The following is a 23373-nucleotide window of genomic DNA, read 5'->3' as shown; positions in this document are numbered from 1 at the left end:
ATTCTCAGGTGGTATTTATTTGTGTAATGAGGGAGGGTGTGACCTAAAGTAATTAATACCCTATATTAAGGTGTGCATAATTATTAGGCAGCTTCTTTATCTCAGGCAAAATGGGCCAAAAAAGAGATTTAACAGACACTGAAAAGACAAAAATTTTAAAATGCCTATCAGAGGGATGCAGCACTCTTGAAATAGCTAAGCTATAGAAATGTGAGCACAGAACAATCAAACATTTTGTTGCAAATAGTCAACAGGGTCGCAAAAAATGAGAGAAGAAAAGACACAAATTAACCACAAAAGACTTGAGAAGGATTAAACATGAAGCTACCAGGAACCCATTATCCTCCAGTGCCACAATATTCTAGAACTGCAACCGACCTGGAGTGTCCAGAAGGACAAGGTGTTCGGTGCTCAGAGACATGGCCAAGGTAAGGAAGGCTGAAACACGACCACCACTAAACAAGACTCACAAGTTGAAATGTGAAGATTGGGCCAAGAAATATCTGAAGACAGATTTTCCAAAGGTTTTATGGACAGATGAAATGAGAGTGACTCTGGATAGACCAGATGGATGGGCCCATAGCTGGATAACTAATGGACACAGGGCACTTTGACTCAGACACCAGCAAGGTGGTGGAGGGGTAATGGCATGGGCTGCTATTATTAAGGATGAGCTAGTTTGACCATTTCAGGTTGAAGATGGACTTAACATCAACTTCCAAACCTACTGCCAGTTTCTAAAAGATACATTCTTCAAGCAGTGGTATGGGAAGAAGTCTGCATCATTCAAGAAGGCCATGATTGTTATGCAGAACAATGCACCATCACATGCACCCAAGTACTCCACTGCTTGGCGAGCCCACAAAGGCCTTAAAGATGACAAAGTAATGACATGGCCCCCTTCCTCACCTGACTTAAACCCTATTGAGTACTTGTGGCCCCTTCTTAAGCATGAGATTTACAGCGAGGGAAGACAATACACCACTCTGAATAGCATTTGGGAGGCCATGGTTGCTCCTGCACAAAAAGTTGATCGTCAACAAATCAAAAAACTAACAGACTGGATGGAAGGCTCATGGCAGTTATTGAAAAGAAGGGTGGCTATATTGGTCACTGAATATTTTTGAAATGCTAGAAGTGTTTATTTGTTAATTCTGAGTTGTTTATTTGTTACACTGAAAATTAAAATAAACAAGTGAGATGGGAAACTTTAAGCTTTTCATTTAGTTGCATAATAATTCTGCACACTAAATGTTGCCTAATAATTCTGCACACTTATATATTCCCCTGAGAAGGCCTAAACTCCCCTTTCCTTTGTTAATCATTCTGGTTTTAGGTTTATTAACAATTTGGATTGACTGAGAGCACTGTATTTGTTCAACGATAAAATTAATCATCAGGAATACAACTTGCCTAATAATTGTGCACACAGTGTAACCACAGTTACTGATAATGTCTTAATTCAAACCAACCCCTTTTTACAGTTACACTGCTCTTCACCAGGCTATTACTCACTCTGATGCTAAAGAAAATACCAATATCTCTGCCACACCCATGCATGCCAGTTCCACAGTTTTATGCATTTTATCTGTATTTTCATTTTGTTCCACAAAACATAAATGCAATGCAATGCTAAAAACTGAATAGAGCATGGGGTTGAAGTTCTGAAGTTGTGTTGTAATTTTATTTACTGTATATCACTGTTGAATTCTCAGAAAGCATTGATTATTTTTCTGTAACAGCAGCTCTGACAGTAGTGCAAGCTGTAATTAAAATAACAGATAAATAAATAAATAAATAATACATTTTTTAAAAATTGCAAGCACTGGCAAATTGCTTAAAGTAAATCGCTTCAAAATGGTAACGAACCAGGAGTCCCCTTGATTATTTTCCTATAATTGCATATCACATTGGATTGGAAGTAGCTCCTAATTTTATCAATGTATTCAGTGTATATCAATGTAATAAAATACTATAAAATATATTTTATAAACTCATTAAGCATAAATATTAATTTTATCATCAGATAACAATCAGTGCTTGATTGCATTTTGAGCCAAAACCACAAATGAACAATGTATTAAAATGTCATCAGCAACATATTGTCAGTTTGAACTGACGAGGAGGCATGCTTTCTCGTGTCGTAGGGAGAGAGGCACCTTCAGTGTGTGAATGTCTCATTTGTACACTACCACATTTCTTTTCGGGAGCTACAACAACATCTTCCTGATTACTTATGGCACCTCAGTCCTACCTCATCTCTTTCTGTATGTATCAGTTTTATCCCACCCTTCTCTTTCAGTCCTTTTCTGATTTAACCTCAAAAATAGCTTGATAAAAGTTTAGTAGTCTGTTACTGATACCAGTATTTCATTTTATAATCTATTGTAAGGGTATTAGAATCATTTTTGAATTTAATCATACCCATCAAATACATTTCTATTTGAAATAAATAGAAGCCAAGTTATACTCATAAAGTGTACACAATTAGTGGCCCCAGTATAATTATATCCAATATATTTAATGCAAAATAATCTATGAACTGCACTTCCCCTCTGAGAGATTACAAAATAACAATTAGACCACAGAATTTCATTTAACTGTTTAGATCCAGATGTTTCATATCATATCATAATTAGGAAATACAAATGCATGTATTTAAATATGTTATGCTAAAGGTAAATCATACATACAATGATCTTCATGATTATTGGCACCCCTTGTGAAGATTAGTAAAAAGGGTTAGAAAAAGTCCATCTTCTGGTGGTCACTTCATCTTGCACTGAAAAAATGAGAAAAATCCAACCTTTAATTAAAATAAATTTATTCAGAGGAAAAACAAATCACTCATCAAGAAATACATATTTTCAACAAAAAAATTACATGTACCACAATTATTGGTAGCACTGCATTTAATACTTTGTACACCCTCCCTTTGACAGTAAAACAGCACTGAGTCTTCTCCTATAACATTCTATAAGGTTGGAGATAGAGAGCAGGGAATCTGAGACCATTCTTCTTTACACAATCTCTCCAGATGATCCAGGGTCTGAGGTCCTCTCTTGTGCTCTCTCCTCTTCAGCTCACCCACAGGTTTTCAGTGGGGTTCAGGTCAGGGGACTGAGATGGCCAGGGCAGAAGTTTGATTCTGTCATCAGTGAACCATTTTTATGTTGATTTGACCGTATGCTTCAGATCATTGTCCTGCTGGAAGATCAAATGATGACCTAGTTTTAGTTTCCTGGTAGAGGCAGCCAGATTTTGATTTAAAATGTCCTGGTATTTCATGGAGTCCATGATGCCATATACCGTAACAAGGTTTCCAGGGCCTTTGGAGTAAAAACAGCCCCAAAACCTCATACAACTTCCACCATATTTTACAGTTGGGATCGGGTTCTTTTCATTATAGCCATCCTTCTTTTTACACCAAACCCACCTTGAGTGTTTATTGCCAAAAAGTTTAATTTTTGTTGCATCAGACCACAGAACACAGTTCTGTTCAAAGTTGTTTTAGCGTTTTGCAAACTTCAGGTGTTTACATTTGTGGTTAACTGGCAGAAAAGGCTTTTTTTCTGGCCTAGCTTCCAAATAATCTGTTGGCATGGATGGTGGTTTTGGAAATTTGGAAACCCTAAGGTTTTATTTTTTATTGTAATTCACCAAGAGTTATTCTTGGGGATTTTTTTTCTTTTTTTTCTTTTCTTACCATCCTCCTCAGTAAATGTGGGGGAAAAAATAAACTTGGGCCCTCTTCCAGGCAAGTTTGTAATGGTTCCACTTGGTGTCCACTTTATTTTTTTTAAATTGCCCTAACAGTAGAAATGGACATTTTCAGGCGAGTAGTCTTTTTTTTTTTCTTAATAACCATTCCCTGACTTATGAAGGTCAACACACTTCTCCCTCATTTGGTTTGTGTGTTCTCTTAACTTTCCCATGCTGATGGATGACTAAGAGAATTTGGCCTCTGTGTCACATCATATTTGTCCCCTAGTTAATCAGGAAGTCATGGATTACTGCTTGAAAGCTCCTACATACTCCAATCAAGTCAAAAATATACAGTTTAAATGGGAAACAAGCCTCAGTTACATTGTGTTCACTATCATTTCCAGTGGTGCCAATAATAGTGGCACATGTGTTTTTGTTGAAAATAATTATTTCTTGATGAGAGATTTTTTTTTTGGGGGGGGGGGTTCTGAATAAATTTATTTCATATTTCAATTAAAGGTTGAGATGAAGCGATTTCACCAAAGGGTGGGGTTTTTTTCTAACCCTTTTTACTTATCTTTACAAGAGGTGCCAGTAATTGTGGAAGGGACTGTATGATATATATATATATATATATATATATATATATATATATATATATATATATATATATATATATATATACAGTGGTGCTTGAAAGTTTGTGAACCCTTTAGAATTTTCTAAATTTCTGCATAAATATGACCTAAAACATTATCAGATTTTCACACAAGTCCTAAAGGTAGATAAAGAGAACCCAGTTAAACAAATGAGACAAAAATATTATACTTGGTCATTTATTTATTGAGGAAAATGATCCAATATTACATATCTGTGAGTGGCAAAAGTATGTGAACCTCTAGGATAAGCAGTTAATTTGAAGGTGAAATTAGAGTCAGGTGTTTTCAGTCAATGGGATGACAATCAGGTGTGAGTGGGCACCCTGTTTTATTTAAAGAACAGGGATCTATCAAAGTCTGATCTTCACAACACATGTTTATGGAAGTGTATCATGGCACGAACAAAGGAGATTTCTGAGGACCTCAGAAAAAGCGTTGTTGATGCTCATCAGGCTGGGAAAGGTTACAAAACCATCTCTAAAGAGTTTGGACTCCACCAATCCACAGTCAGACAGATTGTGTCCAAATGGAGGAAATTCAAGACCATTGTTACCCTCCCAGGAGTGGTCAACCAAAAAAGATCACTCCAAGAGAAAGGCGTGTAATAGTCAGTGAGGTCACAAAGGACCCCAGGGTAACTTCTAAGCAACTGAAGGCCTCGCTCACATTGGCTAATGTTAATGTTCAGGAGTCCACCATCAGGAGAAGACTGAACAACAATGGTATGCATGACAGGGTTGCAAGGAGAAAGCCACTGCTTTCCAAAAAGAACATTGCTGCTCATCTGCAGTTTGCTAAAGATAACGTGGACAAGCCAGAAGGCTATTGGAAAAATGTTTTGTGGACGGATGAGACCAAAATAGAACATTTTGGTTTAAATGAGAAGCGTTATGTTTGGAGAAAGGAAAACACTGCATTCCAGCATAAGAACCTTATCCCATCTGTGAAATATGGTGGTGGTAGTATCATGGTTTGGGCCTGTTTTGCTGCATCTGGGCCAGGACGGCTTGCCATCATGAATGGAACAATGAATTCTGAATTATACCAGCGATTTCTAAAGGAAAATGTCAGGACATCTGCCCATGAACTGAATCTCAAGAGAAGGTGGGTCATGCAGCAAGACAACGACCCAAAGCACACAAGTCGTTCTACCAAAGAATGGTTAAAGAAGAATAAAGTTAATGTTTTGGAATGGCCAAGTCAAAATCCTGACCTTAATCCAATGGAAATGTTGTGGAAGGACCTGAAGCGAGCAGTGCATGTGAGGAAACCCACCAACATCCCAGAGTTGAAGCTGTTCTGTATGGAGGAATGGGCTAAAATTCCTCCAAGTGGGTGTGCAGGACTGATCAACAGTTACTGGAAACATTTAGTTGCAGTTATTGCTGCACAAGGGGATCACGCCAGATACTGAAAGCAAAGGTTCACATACTTTTGCCACTCATAGATATGTAATATTGGATGATTTTCCTCAATAAATAAATGACCGAGTATAATATTTTTGTCTCATTTGTTTAACTGGGTTCTCTTTATCTACTTTTAGGACTTGTGCGAAAATCTGATGATGTTTTAGGTCATATTTATGCAGAAATATAGAAAATTCTTAAAGGGTTCACAAACTTTCAAGCACCACTGTATATATCTCATTCTCATCTCATTATCTCTAGCCACTTTATCCTTCTACAGGGTCGCAGGCAAGCTGGAGCCTATCCCAGCTGACTACGGGCGAAAGGCGGGGTACACCCTGGACAAGTCGCCAGATCATCACAGGGCTAACACATAGACACAGACAACCATTCACACTTACGGTCAATTTAGAGTCACCAGTTAACCTAACCTGCATGTCTTTGGACTGTGGGGGAAACCGGAGCACCCGGAGGAAAACCACGCGGACACGGGGAGAACATGCAAACTCCACACAGAAGGGCCCTCGCCATATATATATGGGCGGCACGGTGGTGTAGTGGTTAGCGCTGTCGCCTCACAGCAAGAAGGTCCTGGGTTCGAGCCCCGGGGCCGGCGAGGGCCTTTCTGTGTGGAGTTTGCATGTTCTCCGCGTGGGTTTCCTCCGGGTGCTCCGGTTTCCCCCACAGTCCAAAGACATGCAGGTTAGGTTGACTGGTGACTCTAAATTGACCGTAGGTGTGAATGTGAATGTGAGTGTGAATGGTTGTCTGTGTCTATGTGTCAGCCCTGTGATGACCTAGCGACTTGTCCAGGGTGTACCCCGCCTTTCGCCCGTAGTCAGCTGGGATAGGCTCCAGCTTGCCTGCGACCCTGTAGAAGGATAAAGCGGCTAGAGATAATGAGATGAGAATGAGATATATATATATATATATATATAAAAGAATATGGTTCCACATCAGTTAGTAAGACTGTCGCCAGTTATATTGTCAGTGGGCTCTATTTATCATCTTCCTGCAGCTGTGAGAATTTTAATCTTGTGTCTTATCAGTACAAGATCTGTGGAAAACACACACACACACACACACCACTTAGAGTTCTCTTTAAAATGTAGCCATTCACCAATTACATTGTGTGACACAGCATGTCTCTGAAGTCTTGCCATTTCCTCTGGCAACACTAGAAGGTCGTCTGAAGGGCATCTGAATCAGAGGGCTCTTGTTTGCTCACTTGCACATCAATGCTGCCTGAAACAAGCAAAACCTTGATTACTTAGTGAGTTAAAGGTGGATTTGTAGTTTTCAGTATTACATTGTATTTAGATAAAGGTATAATGTGGTAATATCTGAAACTGTGAAATAACATTATTGGTATATTAATGTGATACATAATGATGCATCAGAGAAACATTATTCAGGGTTTACTTTGAAATAACCTTGATTTTTTTTTAAATACCAGGTGAAAATCTGGGATTTGTTTTTTCATTGTTTTTAAAAAACTCTTGAAGACTAAAATAAATGCTTTCAACATGAAAAATATCCAAGCAGCGTCCATAACTAAAGAATACTTGCCCTGCTTCTATAATTATAGTCTGTTATGTCAAGTCAAATTATATAATGTGAAGTTATAATGAGATACTGTGATTTATTTTTAATCGTATTGAATCATATAGTCATGTAATTGTCACACTATGAAATCTTTATTTTCTTTCATCCTTAGTTTAGTTTAATACTGACCATAGCTGCTTAGGGTTTGCAGTGTGGTATCTCACATGCACTGATCATTCCAAACATGAGAAGATATTTCAAGTCTGGCACAGAATGATGAAAAATTAAAGAGTCATCTTGTACCTGCATCACTGGACTGTTGAACTGTAAACAAGGCTGTGTCTGTATCTGTTCACATTTAATGATCATCCATGACATGATAGGATACAGCACTCTCAAGCAAATTGTTTCTTTTGTTCTAAAAGACAGACACAATCCCACACACCTAGGTAGAGACAGGATAACCAAAACATATTTGTTGGAAAAAATAGCTAAGAAGTGTCTGTAGAGGACAGGAAATGGGAATCCCTGATATGGTCTCCCTGGCAACAGTCAGGATGAGGGAAATCCTAGACAGGAAGAACATCTCCATAGTAACAGACTGTGGCTGAGGGAGGAGCTGTGTGTCAAGGAGCCAGGAAACTCTCCATGGCAACAGAGCCAGAGTGTGACTCTGGAAATATTCAAGATTCCTGAGGTTTTTAGTGGATATAATCATAAAAACAGAACATAAGAATTAGTTCAGCAATTAGATCCTTCTTATTACAGTCATTATGGTTCACTGTAATGTGGTGTAATTTCCCTTTAAATGGTTATCATGTCCTTAGCAGCTTGTGAATGCTCATTTCTTATATTAAACAAGATAGAAGTTAGAAAACAGGTATGCCCTTTAAAGCTCAGTACAAACACAAAACACACACACACACACACACACACACACACACACACACACACACACACACACACACAAGCCATGGTCTGAAAGAAAGTGAATAACCATTCTGTGATAATGCTAATCTGATATTGAATCCTGAAAGGTTGATCACAGCATGTGGTAAGGCAATCTGCCTCATGGAGGCAAAGAGAGGGAGAAGTTGCTCTCTAATTTATGTGAGGAATGTTCCTGTGCATCTGAAAGTGGGTCACTACCATCTGGAGTGTGTAATATTATGGGTGTGTACAGTAAGTGTCAAAGACACTTTAAAAAAAAGGGATTCCCTCACCTACATAATCCAGAAAGGAAAAAGAGTGAGTTGAAGATAACAAGAATACTATAAAGCCTTCTGTATCTTGAACATATAGTATTATATTGCTCAAGCTGTGCCACTGCATGGAAGTGTCATATTATTGTGTCATCTTGGAAAAATGTATCTGTAAGAGAGAAACTAAATACTATTGACCATAGCAAATACATACATTTTCTACTGGAAAATTGTCTGCCTGTGTTTACTTTTTGCTTTGTGCTTTTTTAATGCATCCTTTATGCCACACACACACACACACACACACACACACACACACACACACACACACACACACACACACACACACATCCCTGTGAGGACCTTTCATTGAGATCATAATTAATATAATGTACTTAATATCATGCCAACACCTAAACCTAACATTAATTTTAGTAAGGAACCTAAATTTGCAGCCCACAAACTGGAGTACCTGGTTTTCACCAAATGTCACTAGACTAACAATTGGAATGGTGTGTTGTGCTCAGATGAAACCAAAGTCATCTTTTTGTCTGTGCACAAATTAATTATTGTTTGGACATACATAGGAATGTCGTTCAGGGAAAATATGGCCACTAAAATATTGTGTTGGGTCAAGTAGGCTTTGCAAGTGTTTTGTTTTGGAAATGTAATGGTCCAGGGGCTCTTGTGAAGATTGAGGGAGTCATAAACACCAGTTACAATATCACAAAATAATATCAGCCTCTAGTTTCAAAGCTTATCAAAACATGACATGAAATTAAATATATTCATTTAAATCAGTTATTAATTACCATAGATTTAAGCTAAAAATGTTGCCCATTTAATGTTATTTAATGTATATGCTATTTTTTCTCATTTTCAAAAAGGGTGCCAATAATTCTGGAGTTGAATAAATAACCAATAACTTGTATAACTCTTCAGCATGGTGGGGCAGTGGTTAGCACTGTCCCTTCACAGCAAGAAGGTTCTGGGTTTGAACCTAATGACAGGGGCATTTCTGTGTGGAGTTTGCATGTTTTCTCTGTGTCTGCATTGGTTTCCTCTGGGTGCTCTCACAGTTCAAAGACATGTAGATTCGGTAAAAATACCCAGCCATCGTGGTTGCACAAACCAGTGCATATTTAGTGCCAGTACCAAGCCTGGATAGATTGGGAAGGGTTGCATGAGGAAGAGCATCCAGTGTAAAACCTATGCCAAATCAAATATGCGGAACAGATCCGCTATGGTGACCCCTATCAGGAGCAGCCGAAAGAAGAACTTATATAACTCCTAAAGCAGACATGCTTGTTAAAACAAGTACAACACAATCCACTGCCATTGCCACATCATTATGACATATTGTAAAATGTATATCCATCCATCCATCCATCAACTGTAGCCGCTTATGCTGTTCTACAGGGTTGCAGGCAAACTGGAGCCTATCCCAGCTGACTATGAGCGAGAGGCAGGGTACACCCTGGACAAGTTGCCAGGTTATCACAGGGCTGATACAGAGACAAACAACCATTCCCACTCACTTTGGAGCCACCAATTAACCTAACCTGCATGTCTTTGGGGGAAACCCACGCGGACAACATGCAAACTCCACACAGAAAGGCCCTCACTGGCCACTGGGCTCAAACCCAGGACCTTCTTGCTGTGAGGCAACAGTGCTAACCACTACACCACCATGCCGCTCGTAAAATTTATATATCCATTTCTAATATATCTTGTTTTGGTTGCACCTATAACTCCTACAAGGGTTTGGATTTAGGGCTATAAAGTGCCATTTAGAGAAACAGATAATAAATATTGCAATAGATGATAAATGATGTAAGACAGCTTGCCGAATGGAATGCTCACAGGAGGTCTGTCCTGCAACATGATACCAAATCTTCTGGTATCTGACTCTGTATAATGTGATGTTTATTTTGGATTAAATACTCAGAGGAGGTCTACCCTGCATCATGACTCTAAATCTGCTGATATTTGACACTGTGTGGTGTAATATTTACTTTACCATATTGAGATGAGATGAGATATTTAATCTTCTTTTGTTTTCTCTTTTTGTCTCTCTCTTTCTCCTGGTCCCAGATCCCCAGCTCAAGGGCATTGTGACCAGGTTATATTGCAGGCAAGGCTACTACTTGCAGATGAGCCCAGATGGATGTTTGGATGGGACCAAAGATGACAGCACTAACTCCTGTGAGTTCACTTTACAAGTATCTGTACCATACTTTTGCTCCATAAATGGTGTTTTGAGAGTCTGTCATATAACTGTAGAATAAATGTTCATATGGATTTACTGCTAATCCTATTGTAATGGATAAAGACCAAATTAATCTAAATATAAAACCAGGTATCAGCCTATATGCCTAAGGGCTGTATTCATAATTGAGTGCAATGAGAATTTAACAGCGAAATTGCAGGGATTGGTAGTTAACTCTACAATGTAACTATGTACTTAAAGGAGATACGCAGAACCATGGCCTCACTTTTTGTTTATAAATGCCTTGAAACCTCAAGAATGGCATAGGATTAGTTTTAAGCATTAACAATAAATCTAATATAATAATTTTTATGATTAAAATGATTCATATAGGTAGCGGTCTGAGTGAATGACCTTGACATCTGTGATGTCACCATGGTAAGGCTATTGGTCTCATCACCATTTTTGCTATACTAAAACACAGAGCTAACTGGAACTTCGATCTTCCATTTTGAGCTAATTTATAGCCATTCCACATAGATGTGTTGCTGGCGGGTGCAGCAACATGACAGAAGGTGGATTTATGTTGCAATCATGGCCCAAGAATGTTCAAACTGCAAAGATTTGGACACGTTTTGTGAGAAATTCATGGATTGGGCACCTACTGTACGAAGTGGTCTCTCCTCTGCTCTGCACATTTTACTGATGAGTCGTACGAAACCTCTGATCTGTTGAGGAGCGTTGGCTATAAGCCCGTATTGAAAGAGGGTGCAATACCAACAATTAAAGGAAAAGAAAACTACAAGAAAAGAAAAGTAAGTTCAGTTACACCAGTTCTCCCAGAGTGTGAGCCGAGCAGTAATGGCGGAGTACTCAGTATGGAGAAAATGGAGAATGAGTGGACCAGTTGTCAGATTTCTCCGCTGGATATGCTTGCCTCAGCAGCAATATCTCGCCCTTACATGGAAGAAGCGAATGAACGAAGAACTGAACGAAGAACTGAAAGTCAGATTGTTTCAAAACAATTGGCCACAAGATTGACCTTCAAGAAGCAAGGACACAGATGGGTAAGATGCGACTCTCATTTGGTTACATCACAACAACAACAACACTCGTTGTTTACCTGCATTTAGATTAATACATGTAACTTGTATTGTGTATTTAAGTTACTGGTCTAAGATTATTTAATTTGCTTCAGAATGTGATTGTCCCAGTTCATCTGATTATTTAATTAGCCTTTTACATTTTATCAGTGAAAATGCATGCATGTACATGCATGTTGCACAAGTTATAACGCCTATCCTGTTTTAATGAGAGTTACATGAGACTGTCAGTTTAATTCCATCCAATTCTCTAGACAGCTTTGTTCTCTGGCTTTATTTCGTAAGGTGGGGGCCTCTGTGGCCGACATGTTGCTATCGGATTCACTTTCCAATGTTTCGAACTGATATGGTTCTATGTGTATAGCAGTAGCATGTACACACACTCCAATTTCAGGACTATCACAGTCAGATGTATTACTCTCTGAACAATCTGAAGAATCTCCAATAAATCCGAACAAAGAGGCTATTGCAGCCACTCTTGCCTGCCGAGTCTGGCTTTGGTCTATAGCTGTCAAAGGCCTCGGCCTTAAAACTGGTTACTGCAGTGATGTCACTCACTCAGGGCTGGCTGGCTCAGCGGGGCAGCTCGAATGCCAACTTTGCAGTCGATTTTAAGTCTCAAAAATATATTTTTTATTCCCAATTATGCAGCATACAGGAGTCAAGGATGGAGATACTATCCACTCAGAAATGTATTTAAAAATAAAGGTTCTGCGTAGGCATGGTGGTGGTGTAGTGGTTAGTGCTGTCGCCTCACAGCAAGAAGGTCCGGGTTCAAGCCCCGTGGCCGGCGAGGGCCTTTCTGTGTGGAGTTTGCATGTTCTCCCCATGTCCGCGTGGGTTTCCCCCACAGTCCAAAGACATGCAGGTTAGGTTAACTGGTGACTCTAAATTGACCATAGGTGTGAGTGTGAATGGTTGTCTGTGTCTATGTGTCAGCCCTGTGATGACCTGGTGACTTGTCCAGGGTGTACCCCGCCTTTCGCCCGTAGTCAGCTGGGATAGGCTCCAGCTTGCCTGCGACCCTGTAGAACAGGATAAAGCGGCTAGAGATAATGAGATGAGATGAGGTTCTGCGTATCTCCTTTAAGGTCTACTCAGACAGTTATGTGGGATTTGCACATAAAGGGATATGTATTCAGGAAGGAATAATGGACATGAAAAATGTCTTATTTATGCTGACCCTAGACTTAAGCTGATTTGTCATGTGCAGTATATACACTATATGGCCAAAAGTTTGTGCTCATCACACCCATATGTGCTCATCACACCCATATGTGCTTTTTGAACATCACATTCCAGATTTAACCCCCACCACTTTTGCTGTTATAATAATATCCATTCTTCTGGGAAGGTTTTCCACTAGATTTTGTAGTGTGGCTGTGGGGATTTGTGCTCATTCACTGATGTCCAGTGAGAAAACCTGATACGCAGTCAGCTTTCCGGTTCATCCCAAAGGTGAGAAAACCTGATGTGCAGTCAGCTTTCCAGTTCATCCCAAAGGCGTTAAGTGGGTTGAGGTCAGGGCTCTGTGCAGGCAACTTGAGTTCTTCCATACCAGCCTTGGCAAACCACAGGGGCATTGTCCTGCTGGTACATGTTTTGGCTAGACCCCTTAGTTCCAGTGAAGGGGAATCATGTGTCTCCAAGGGGCTTCTTAGTTCCAGTGAAGGGAAACTGAATATTAGAGCATATGAAGATATTCTATACAGTTGTGTGCTGGTGGCAACAGATTGGGGAAGACCCACATATAGTTGTCAAGTCAAGCTTATTTGCATAGCACTTTTAACAACAGACATTGTCACAAAGCTTTACAGGAAAATAAAGACTTTAAACATATTATCCCAAATAAATTTATTTATCCCTGGTGAGCAAGCCTGTGGCAACAGTGGCAAGGAAAAACTCCCTCAGATGACATGAGGAAGAAACCTTGAGTAGGTCAGTATCAACAGGAGGTCATTTACTACTTTAACCAGTGCTGTCTCTATGCTATGATGAGGTCTCAATCCTGACTGATACATTTCATGGATATTATTCCTATGTAGATATGAGCATAACTGCTGTGCCACAGCTTTTTCTTTGATCTTGGAGATACCGTAAAGGGGAGGTTTAATATTGTCCCATAATTGGACAGCTGATAGGGGTCAAGGTCAGGTTTTTTAATCAGGGGTTTGATAACTGCTAGTTTAAAGGACTTGAGTACACAGCCAATTCTAAGGTAAGAACTGATTATTTTTAGAAGAGGTTCAATTGCTTCTGGTATTGTCTGTTTGAACAGTCTTGTAGGTAAGGGATCAAGTACACAAGTTGAAGATTTTGATGTGGAAATCAATAAGATAAGTCTTTATTGTCATTGTCACTTTTCCAAAGGTACAACAAAATTGAAGGTACTGTTGACTCATTATGAGTTATAGAAAGAAAAAAAGAAAAAAGAAGGAGAAAAAGGGGGAGAACAAATAAAGTATAAAAACATATAGTAAAGTATACAGAACTGCACTGGTTAAATGTTATAAACAGAATATAAACAGAAATCTATTGTGTGGTTCTATATGTACACGGATTGCACTTAAAATAGTACAAACAGAATTGTTTTGGTTCTGTATGTACACAGATTGCACTGATAAGAAAATAGCGCTGTCGCCTCACAGCAAGAAGGTCCGGGTTCGAGCCCCGTAACCGGCGAGGGCCTTTCTGTGCGGAGTTTGCATGTTCTCCCCATGTCCGCGTGGGTTTCCTCCAGGTGCTCCAGTTTCCCCCACAGTCCAAAGACATGCGGGTTAGGTTAACTGGCGACTCTAAATTGACCGTAGGTGTGAATGTGAGTGTGAATGGTTGTCTGTGTCTATGTGTCAGCCCTGTGATGACCTGGCGACTTGTCCAGGGTGTACCCCGTCTTTCGCCCGTAGTCAGCTGAGATAGGCTCCAGCTTGCCTGCGACCCTGTAGAACAGGATAAAGCGGCTAGAGATAATGAGATGAGATGAGATGAGATGAGATAATGAGATGAGATATTGCACAAATTGCACATTGGCCAAGAATAGTTCTATTGCACATTTGAGTTTAAAGCCATGATTGCTTTGGGATAAAAACTGTTTTTAGGCGGTTTGTCCTGGTTTTCATTGCTCTGTATCTCTTGCCTGATGGCAAAAGCTGGAAGAGACAATGATCGGGGTGTGAAGAGTCTTTTGAAATGTCCATTGCTTTCCTGCGGCATCTGGAAGTGTAAATCTGTTCCAGGGTGGGGAGGGGGCAGCATATTGTTTTCTCTGCTGCCCTAACGACCCTGTGGAGCGCCTTCTTCTCTGAGGATGTGCAGCTGCCATGCCAAACACACAGTCCGTATGTGAGCACACTGTCTGTAGAGCAGTGATAGAAGGCCCGGAGCAGATTCTGGGGGAGACAGTTCTTTCTGAGGATTCTCAGAAAGTATAGTCTCTGCTGCGCCTTCTTCAGCAGCTCCTTGGTGTTGGCACTCCAGGTTAGGTCGTTCTCCAGCTTAATGCCAAGAAACCTGAACACCAGAACCCTCTCCACAGACTGGATGATATCAGAGTGGCTGGATGTCAGGTTTGTTTTTCCTAAACTCAATAACCAGCTCCTTTGTTTTGGTGGTATTGAGGAGCAGATTGTTGACTTTGCACCACTCTGACAGCCACTCCACCTTGTCCCTGTATGCTAGCTCACCCTCCTCGCCCGAGATGAGTCTGACCACGGTCGTGTCATCTGCAAAATTTACAATCTTGTTGCTAAGGTGGGTGGAGACAGTCATACGTGTAGAGGGTGTAAAGGAGTGAGATAAGTACACAACCCTGTGGCGAGCCAGTGTTCAGGCTGAGAGCAGTGGAGGTGTTGGAACTAATGAAGTTAGTTCAATTTATCTAAGGGGAGTAAAGCATTCTAATTGCTGATCTGATACAGTTATATTGTTAACTAAAGGGTTACTTCAATTATCTTGCCTTAAATAAGTATTTTGAATTTTTTGTTGGATATTTTCATTTTTGTCATTGAAAAATTCTTGAAGATGTCACTAGTACATATTTCAGGTGTGTATGTGTCTGTGGTAGTCTTTTTTGTGATGGTTAGATGTCCACATACTTTTGGCCATATAGTGTAGGCTCAAACAAGGAGCAGTATTAGGTCCAGCACCACTGTCTGACAGCTTGATGTCACAATATGTCACACTGAAATAATTTTTTAGATTATAAATACACTCAAAATAAACTATGGAATGCCATTTGAGGGATTTTTCAAGTCTATTAAAAAATCGGAAGAAACAGAACCTTAATCTGAGACATTACCTTTGTATGAACTACTCTTATTTGCTGTGAGTGCTCACCCAGTTTAAACTTCAAATCATGGGCACATTTTTGTTCTAGGAGAGAACAACAAATTAACAAAGACAATGGCACTGGCACCTCAATTTACTATCTTGTGGCTATAATGATACATAGGTTTTATGCACAATTAAATTTCAGAGCATGATATCAAAAATACAAAACAATAGGATGTGCTGGAACAAGTGCTATTTTATAAGCTGTTAAATATGATTAATGTGACAAATACAATTGTGAGTATCAAGCAACAATATAATAGACTCTGCTTATATTTTATTTCACTGTTTGCTCTCATCTCAATATCATCGAGGGTATGTTTTTTGGGGGGTTTTGTTTGTTTGTTTGTTTGTTTGTGTTTTTATTTTTATTTTTAAAGGATGGTGTTCTACACACTATTTGAAAACCCAATCCTGGACACTTTTCCTAAAGAGAAATCTGGCAACCTTGGTTGTAATTTTAATAAGTTACAGGTAAATGGTGTGCCCAGAAAATCAACTTTAATCCTTGCACAAAACCCATCTCTGAATTTGGAATTTTCCTGCCAATATATTGACATAATTTTTGAACTTAAGTTGCCAACACTGAGTAAGGCCCTAAATGTCTGTTATGGACATTTACTTATTCTTGCTTACTTGGTTACTTTTCTCCTTCAACAGCTTAGTGATACAGGTAACAAAAGCATATTTTGCACTTTATTTTGCTGCTTATCTCTTCAGCAATGTTCAACCTCATCCCAGTGGGCCTTCGAATTGTTGCTATCCAGTCTGTGAAGACAGGATTATACATTGCTATGAATGCAGAGGGCCATCTGTACACATCAGTGAGTAAAGCATCTTCTATGCCTTCTTGGTTCATTCATGTGCTGTGCTTTATAATGTTCAAATATTCTAAAGCTGAATTCTGCTGTGTATTGTCCACAGCGCAATACTTGTGTTTCATAATCACGATATCTGCAGGAAATTGAAGATTGTAATAAAAGCTCTTAATGAGTGGTGGAATATACAGGCAACTGCAGAATTAGCATTTTTAAAGTATCATGATACAGTATTTTCCAGTGTATTTCACAAGTACTCAAACATACATACAGACAGAGAGACACACACACACACACACACACACACACACACACGCTTGCACATGCATACACAACCCCAATTCAATAAATGTTGTGACAGTATGTTGAAATTGAAATTAAAACTGCAATCAATTATTTGTAAATAATATTTGACCTGTATTGCACTCAAAACAATACAACAGCACATTATTTGATGTTTAACCTCAGAAATTTTATTGCTTTTTCAAAATAAACACTTATTTAAATTTTGATTATTGCAACATATTTCAAAGAAAAGTTGAGACAGTAAAGCATTTACCACTTTATAATGTTGCCATTCCTTCTCACAACACTTTAAAGATGTTTAGGGACTGAAGATACCAAGTGATGAAGCGTTTAAGGTGTTATTTTGTCCCATTCTTCCTGCAAACAGTTCTTAAGGTTGGCAACAGTACGGGGTCATTGTCATAATTTTCATTTCAGTATTTGCCACACATTCTCCACTGTGTACAGAGGGGACAGGCACCCTCTTCTTCCACAGCCATGCCTTTGTAATGTGTGCAGAATGTGGTTTTACATTGACTTGTTGAAATATCCCTGGAAAAGATGTTGTCTTGAAGGCAGCATATGTTTCTCCAAAATCTCACTGTACTTTTCTGCATTAATGCTGCCATCACAGAAGTGTAAGTTACCTTTGCCAAGGGCATTGACACAACCCCATACCATAATAGACCCTGGCATTTGGACTTGTTGCTGGTAACAGTCTGGATGGTTCTTTTCCTCTTCAGTCCAGAGCACACAGCATCCATTTCTTACAAAAAGACTTGGAATACTGATTCATCTGACCACAGTACACATTTCTACTGTGTGATGGTCCATCCCAGATACTTCAGAGCCCAGAGAAGTCAGCGGTGCTTCTGGACACAGTTAACAGTTAGTAAGGATTCCTTTTTGCACAATAAAAGTTTTAACTGGCATTTGTAGATGTACCTCCATATTGTAGTGTTTGGCAAAGGTTTGCCAAAGTAATCTCAAGCCCATGTGGTTATATCAGCTATAGATGAATGATGGTTTTTGGTGCAGGTCCGTCTGAGGGATCAGAGATCATGGGTGTTCAGCTTAGGCTTGCACCCTTTACACACCAAAATTTCTCCAGATTCCTTGAATCGTTTAATGATATTATATACCACAGAAGGTGAAATATCCAAATCCTTCCCATCTTTCATTGAGGAACATTGTTTTTAAACATTTTAATAATTTTCCTTACACATTTGTTGAAAAAATGGAGATTCTTGACCCATCTTTGCTCTTCAAAGACTAAGCCTTTCCTGGATACTGTTTCTGTTTCAAATCGTGATTACATTAATTACCCGTTGACATCACCTGTTTCAAATTGCAAAATTATTTAATTGTTTTGCCTGATTACTAGCCCTAAATTGCCCCATCCCAATTTTTTGGAGTGTGTTGGAGGCCTGAAACACAGGAATGGATGTATATTAACAAATTAAATGAAATTGACCAGGAAAAAAAAAGTGAAATCTCTTGGGCTCATACCCATATACAGTAACTTGCAAAAGTATTCCCCCCCTTGGCATTTTTCGGGTTTTGTTGCCTCACAACCTGGAATTAAAATGGATCGTTTGAGGGTTTGCATCATTTCATTTACAGAACATGCCTGCAACTTTGAAGATGTGAATTTTTTTTTTAATTGTGAAGCAAACAACAAATAGGACAAAATAACAAAACTTCAACGTGCATAACCATTCACCCACCTAATGTCAGTACTTTGTAGAGCCACCTTTTGCGGCAATTATACAGTAGCTGGAAGTCACTTTGAAGAAGTCTCTATAAGCTTGACACATATAGCCACTGGGATTTTTGCCCATTCCTCAAGGCAAAACTGCTCCAGCTCCTTCAAGTTGGATAGGTTCCGCTGGTGAACAGCAATCTTCAAGTCTGACCACAGATTCTCAATTGGATTGAGGTCTGGGTTTTGACTAGGCCATTCCAAGACATTTAAATGTTTCCCCTTAAACCACTCCAGTATAGCTTTAGCAGTATGTTTCGGGTCATTGTCCTGCTGGAATGTGAACCTTCGCCCCAGTCTCAAACCTCTGCCTGACTCAAACAGGTTTTCCTCCAGAATTGTCCTGTATTTTGTGCCATCCATCTTTCCTTCAGTCCTGACCAGCTTTCCTGTCCCTGCAGATGAAAAACATCCCCACAGTATGATGTGGCCACCACCATGCTTCACTGTAGGAATGGTGCTCTCAGGGTGTTGGGTTTGTGCCACACATGGCATTTCCCATGATGGCAAAAAGTTAAATTTTAGTCTCATATGACCAGAGAATCTTCTTCCATGTGTTTGGGGAGTCTGCCACATGCTGTTGGGCAAATTCCAAATGTGTTTTCTTAAGCAACGACTTTTTTCTGGCCACTGTTCCATAAAGCCTAGCTCTGTGGAGTGTACGGCTTATTGTGGTCCTTTGAACAGATACTCCAGTCTCTGCTGTGGAACTCTGCAGCTTCTTCAGGGTTACCTTTGGTCTCTGTGCTGCCTCTGCCCTTCTTGCCCGGTCCATGAGTTGTCATGGGCAGCTCTCTCTTGGCAGGTTTGTTGTGGTACCATGTTCTTTCCATTTGATGATGATGAATTTGATGGTGCTCCGGGAGATCATCAAAGATTTGGATTTTTTTTTTTATAACCCAACCCTGACTTGTACTTTTCAACAACTTTGTCCCTGACTTGTTTAGAGAGCTCCTTAATCTTCATGGTGTTGTTTGGTTAGTGGTGCCTCTTGCTTAGTGGTGTTGCAGCCTCTCACCCTCTTGGGCCTTTCAGAAAAGGTGTATATATACTGACAGATCATGTGACACTTAGACTGCACACAGGTGGACTTTATTTCACTAATTATGTGACTTCTGAAGGTAACTGGTTGCACCTGAACTTTTTAGGGGCTTCATAGCAAAGGGGGTGAATACATATGCACATGCCAATTTTCAGTTTTTTATTTTTAAATTTAAAAAAAAATTCTAATTTCACTTCACCAACTTAGACTATTTTGTGCAGATCCATTACATAAAATTCAGGTTAAAAAAAAAAAAATTAAATTACAGGTCGTAATGTAACAAGATACGTAGGTAAAAAGCCAGGGGGGCTTTTGCAAGGCACTGTAATAGTACAATGAAATACAATAGAATAGTGCACTGAAATACAAGTCAAAGTAAATTTAGAGATCACTGCTATATTTTTTTATTTGCATTTTCCATTTCCTTCCCAACTTTTTCTGATTTGGGGCTGTATGATCAAAGAGTAAAAGCCTTGAGCTTTTTCCTGTAATATCTAACAAGGTTGGAAACACTTTAGATTTTAGACTCCTCCATGCAAAACATTTCAAGCTCCCTTACAATCTCAGGTTCAACCATGTGGACTTATATGTTTAATCTAGACCCCAGGTTTTCAATGTGTTACACAACTATTCTTGTATGGATATGAATGTATGTTTTAGATAATTATCTTATTTAAAGGATACATCAACAGTCATGTTTTAACCTCTTGGCACAGAAAACCAGGCTGTGAACTAAAATATCCAGGTACATAATAGAATTCTTGATGTCGTAAGTTGTGGTTCCAATCCATTATGGGACTTGTCTACCGTAGGTCAACACTGTGTGGAAGCGTATAATGTATTTGATCAAAGGCAACAGCAGAGCTTCTGGAGATTGAGAGCAATTGAAAATAGATTTCTTTCAAGGAAAACAATTTGCTTTCATTATGTTTGAGTGGTGTCAATAATTTTGCCATGTGTTTTGAGAGGAAATACTATTTAAATATTAAATACTATAATTTCAGAAATAAATAGTGTTAGGATTGTGACTTTGGGTAGAGTAAACTTATGTAGAATCTGTGATTGAGTGGAAAATCAATGTATGCAATGTCTATTCTATATTCAGTTCAATTCAGTTTCATATATATTGCACTTTTAACAATGGGCATTGTCACAAAGCAGCTTTACAGGAATCTGGATATAAACATTAGTTAAATTTATTCAAACATTTTTGCTCATTCTCTTGAAGGATGCCAATATTTTTTGAGTTGACTGTACTTACTGCTTACACTACTGGATGTTCACTGCATGACAGTGTGTCTTTGTTAGATCTAATGTCCATGGAAGATTTTTTGTGACATATCTTTAATTATATGTGTCAATCCATCCATGAAGAAATCAATAAATATAATATCAAATAAATCAATCAATACAGCTTTCAATTTATTATTACAAAACATATTTCAATTTATATTTCATGATTTATTGACACATTTTATGAAGGATATTATGAAAAATTTATTGAAGGATAAATTGAAGATTAGATTGAAGTATAGCTTGAAAGATAAATTGAAAAATAGATTGAAAGATAGATTGAAGGTTTGAAGGATTCTAATATGCAAATTATGACAGTTCTGTTTAGTCTGTAAAAGCACAGTGGAGTTGCCAAACTGTGCACCAGCAATCACAGATAAAATGGAGAAGGGCATAGCCCATATGCTCCATGAAGCAGCAGACAGACTTGAAAGAGGAGCACAAAATGGTTAATATGCAAATTAACATTACTACTAAAATCTGTATCTCACTGTTTTATACAGTGTTTTGGTAATTAGAACGACAAGATTAACTTTGTTCCTGGCATACATGGTGGGGTAGTGATGTGGCCTAACAAATACAAATGTGTACAGATTTGCTCTGTTTCTGCTAAAAACAAACAAACAAACAAACAAACAAACAAACAAACAAACAAACAAACAAACAAACAAACACCCCTTGCCTTTGACACATATAATTAAAGATATGCTACAAAAAATCCTCCATAAATGTTAGGCATATCTGACTTCAATAAGCACAAGATTGCATATATGCGACTTGGCACATATGTACCCACTCACACTTGGGGAGACATGTATCTGTATTTGTGGGAATCTCAATGTTCTCAATGTTTTAAGGAATGTCATCAGTAGATCTGCAGACATTTTTGTTCTGCAGTTCTGTTTTTCCATCAAATGATAATGAAGTAAAAGGAATACTGTGAATTCTAATGTATACATGCAAAGATTTTGGGGCATTTATGACTCATTTGGTCTACATGTATTTGCCAAACATATTAGAGAAACTCATTCAACCGAGTATTTAACTTAGATATTTATATAGCTTTTTCATGTGTGTACAGAGATATATCCTCTAAATCCATAATGGCTGGACAAAATGATGTATAACTTCCTGTGCTGTCATGAATTAATTATAGTTTGTAACACTATATGAATAATGCAGTATAGACTCTCTATAAACCATCTATAGACTGTTACGTAAGAACCTGCCAGCCTATCAAATAATCCTAAACTTATTCTGACTAATATGGTGTAAATATGACTCAAATTACATTTAGTACATAAAACTGCAGAGTAGTGAAAATGTACCAGAAAAAAAACCCTGTGACTAAATTATTTCAATATTTGTTAGCAAAATAAAGCTGCCACCAGTAAAATAATGTTTTATATATGTTTTATAAGTCAAATACCTACCTCTACAACCTACTCCCATTCAAAAGATAAAAATGTGAAATACTTAAAAGCCTTTTCTTCAGTAATAACCAATGCTGTCACACATCTGACAATTTTGTAATTTTTACATACATTATTCAACTGCACTGATCTTATGTGCAGTCATTTTTCATATATCCATGTCTATCAGGTGTCACTTGCCTGCCATCTATTGAAATATATTTGATATTTCACACTATATTACCATGTTCAATGTATTTTAGTTACGTATTTCAAACCAATTACCAAACCAGTCAAAGCAAAATTACTTATAATATGAGCTGTCATTCTGGGATAAAGGCAGGTAGCATTTGTTTCATTTTCTTCTTAATAAAAAAGACAACAAAAAGGAAACAATGGATAAAAAGTCACAAGGAAGAAAAGATGTGAAATCCCATTGAATTCTCTACTGTTTGCAGCTGAATCTTTTCTTTCTGTCTCCAAGGAAGGCTCATCAAAATGTGTGAGTGCCATCAACCTGACAAGAATATAAATTATGCTCAACCCTGACAGAATGGTCTTATACCAGAGTTTAAACTGTTTACCTTATTTTCCTGTCTAAAA

At 38.5% G+C, this 23373-nt stretch overlaps 1 protein-coding gene across 3 annotated transcripts in view; it reads left to right on the top strand.

Annotated features, from left to right (window-relative positions):
• LOC132866128 (fibroblast growth factor 14-like) overlaps positions 1–23373 on the top strand; it is a 140351-nt gene that overhangs the window by 71171 nt on the left and 45807 nt on the right. For all 3 annotated transcript variants that reach the window (XM_060898713.1, XM_060898714.1, XM_060898715.1), the window contains exons 2-3: positions 10612–10722; positions 16879–16982. In XM_060898713.1, the coding sequence (XP_060754696.1) occupies positions 10612–10722; positions 16879–16982 (215 nt within the window). The remainder of the gene's footprint in view (positions 1–10611; positions 10723–16878; positions 16983–23373) is intronic.

The sequence above is a fragment of the Neoarius graeffei genome, chromosome 18, assembly GCF_027579695.1.
Source record: "Neoarius graeffei isolate fNeoGra1 chromosome 18, fNeoGra1.pri, whole genome shotgun sequence".
In the NCBI taxonomy this organism is placed as follows: domain Eukaryota; kingdom Metazoa; phylum Chordata; class Actinopteri; order Siluriformes; family Ariidae; genus Neoarius; species Neoarius graeffei.
Note: the sequence above shows the minus strand (reverse complement) of the source record. Positions and strands in the feature narration are given on the sequence as shown.